Genomic DNA, 1,265 nt, shown 5'->3' with positions numbered 1-1,265 from the left:
GTCGGAATCAGCTCAAACTTTCTATACAGCATAAGGACATCAATATGTATCAGAAAATGTAATAAAAATTTGGGGTGATTTTGGAGCCATTTTTTGAAAAAAAAACCATGGGCTATAGTACAGCGTATTTTTAAGAATTTTGGCATTTTCTTAAAATGGCTGCAGCAACTTAAAAAATTAAAGTCGGAATCAGCTCAAACTTTCTACACAGCATAAGGACATCAATATGTATCAGAAAATGTAATAAAAATTTGGGCTGATTTTGGAGCCATTTTTGGAAAAAATCATGGGCTATATATAGTACAGGGGTTTTTTTAAAAAATGGCTGATTTTTTAAAATGGCCATATCTTGAAAAATTTTAGTCAGATTAACACAAAATTTTTATTAGAAAAAGGACAGCAGTTTGTATCAGAGAATGTAATAAAAAATTGAGGGTGATTTCAGAAAGGGAAAATTTGCACTCTTTACATGTTCTTAAAAGCTCTCTATTTTCCAATTATTTATTAGACTGGGCGTGGCTAATATGGTTGTGGCCGTGGCTAAATATGCATATGCACAGTTATAAATTTTACTTTTTAGTCTCTACTGGAGTGCTGTTATTATCAGTGTCATCACTGGCTGGAAGGTCCCATATTGAGGAAGGTCCCGTCTCCGCTGCCTTCTTGAGGCCTGCCGGACGATTTTGATTACGTCTTGGTGGGCGTGGTCTTTTGTTTCCAAGGTGCTGGAGGGTAGGGCCATCAGTGGTTAGAGGATCAGAAGGAATAACAACTAAAAAATAAATAAAAATGAATAACATGTGCTATTATACATGTACATTAAGATACATTGAGATACATGTTACATGTACATGCATAATTATGTACATGTATCTTACTTTCATCATCATCTTCTTCATTATCGTCTTTCCTGCGTCTCCTCTTTCCCATGGGTGTGGTCTGGTCTTTAGTTCTGAATGAGAATATCTTGGACACTCTTTTACTGGGAGATCCAGCAATCCTTTCACTCATACTGTGCTGTGTGTGTGAATATATAAATATTGAGGTAATAATAAGCCCCTGCAACTGTATACTGGTACTAATATTGAATTTGGTAATTGGCTATGTACATGAATGCTATGCCTCAATGACTAGTTACTCTATATTTTCTAAAGTTACATGTACAATAATAAGGAGAAACATAAATGAATAAATGTACATTGTATTCAGTAATGTACATGTATAATGTTTGTTTAAATTAACAATTTCCTAAGAGTATAATCAAT

General features: G+C 34.0%; 1 protein-coding gene across 1 annotated transcript; it reads right to left on the bottom strand.

Moving 5' to 3' along the window:
- Positions 1–458: 458 nt before the first annotated feature.
- LOC109584367 (uncharacterized) lies at positions 459–1,041 on the bottom strand. The gene is made up of 2 exons (XM_020000077.1): positions 879–1,041; positions 459–772 (listed from the first exon to the last, which is right to left on the bottom strand). Exons 1-2 carry the CDS (start codon positions 1,009–1,011, stop codon positions 570–572), a joined length of 336 nt encoding a protein of 111 aa, XP_019855636.1. The 5' UTR covers positions 1,012–1,041; the 3' UTR covers positions 459–569.
- Between the last annotated feature and the right edge of the window lie 224 nt (positions 1,042–1,265).

This window comes from Amphimedon queenslandica, unplaced genomic scaffold (genome assembly GCF_000090795.2).
Source record: "Amphimedon queenslandica unplaced genomic scaffold, v1.1 AMPQUscaffold_13215, whole genome shotgun sequence".
In the NCBI taxonomy this organism is placed as follows: Eukaryota; Metazoa; Porifera; class Demospongiae; order Haplosclerida; family Niphatidae; genus Amphimedon; species Amphimedon queenslandica.
This window is presented reverse-complemented; position numbering and strand designations above follow the sequence as displayed.

Coding starts and splice junctions, on each gene's coding strand:
- LOC109584367 (XM_020000077.1), bottom strand. CDS start 1,011: ATGAGTGAAAGGATTGCTGGATCTCCCAGTAAAAGAGTGTCCAAGATA. Junction 773..878: donor TGAAGAAGATGATGATGAAA/GTAAGATACATG, acceptor TTTATTTTTTAG/TTGTTATTCCTTCTGATCCT.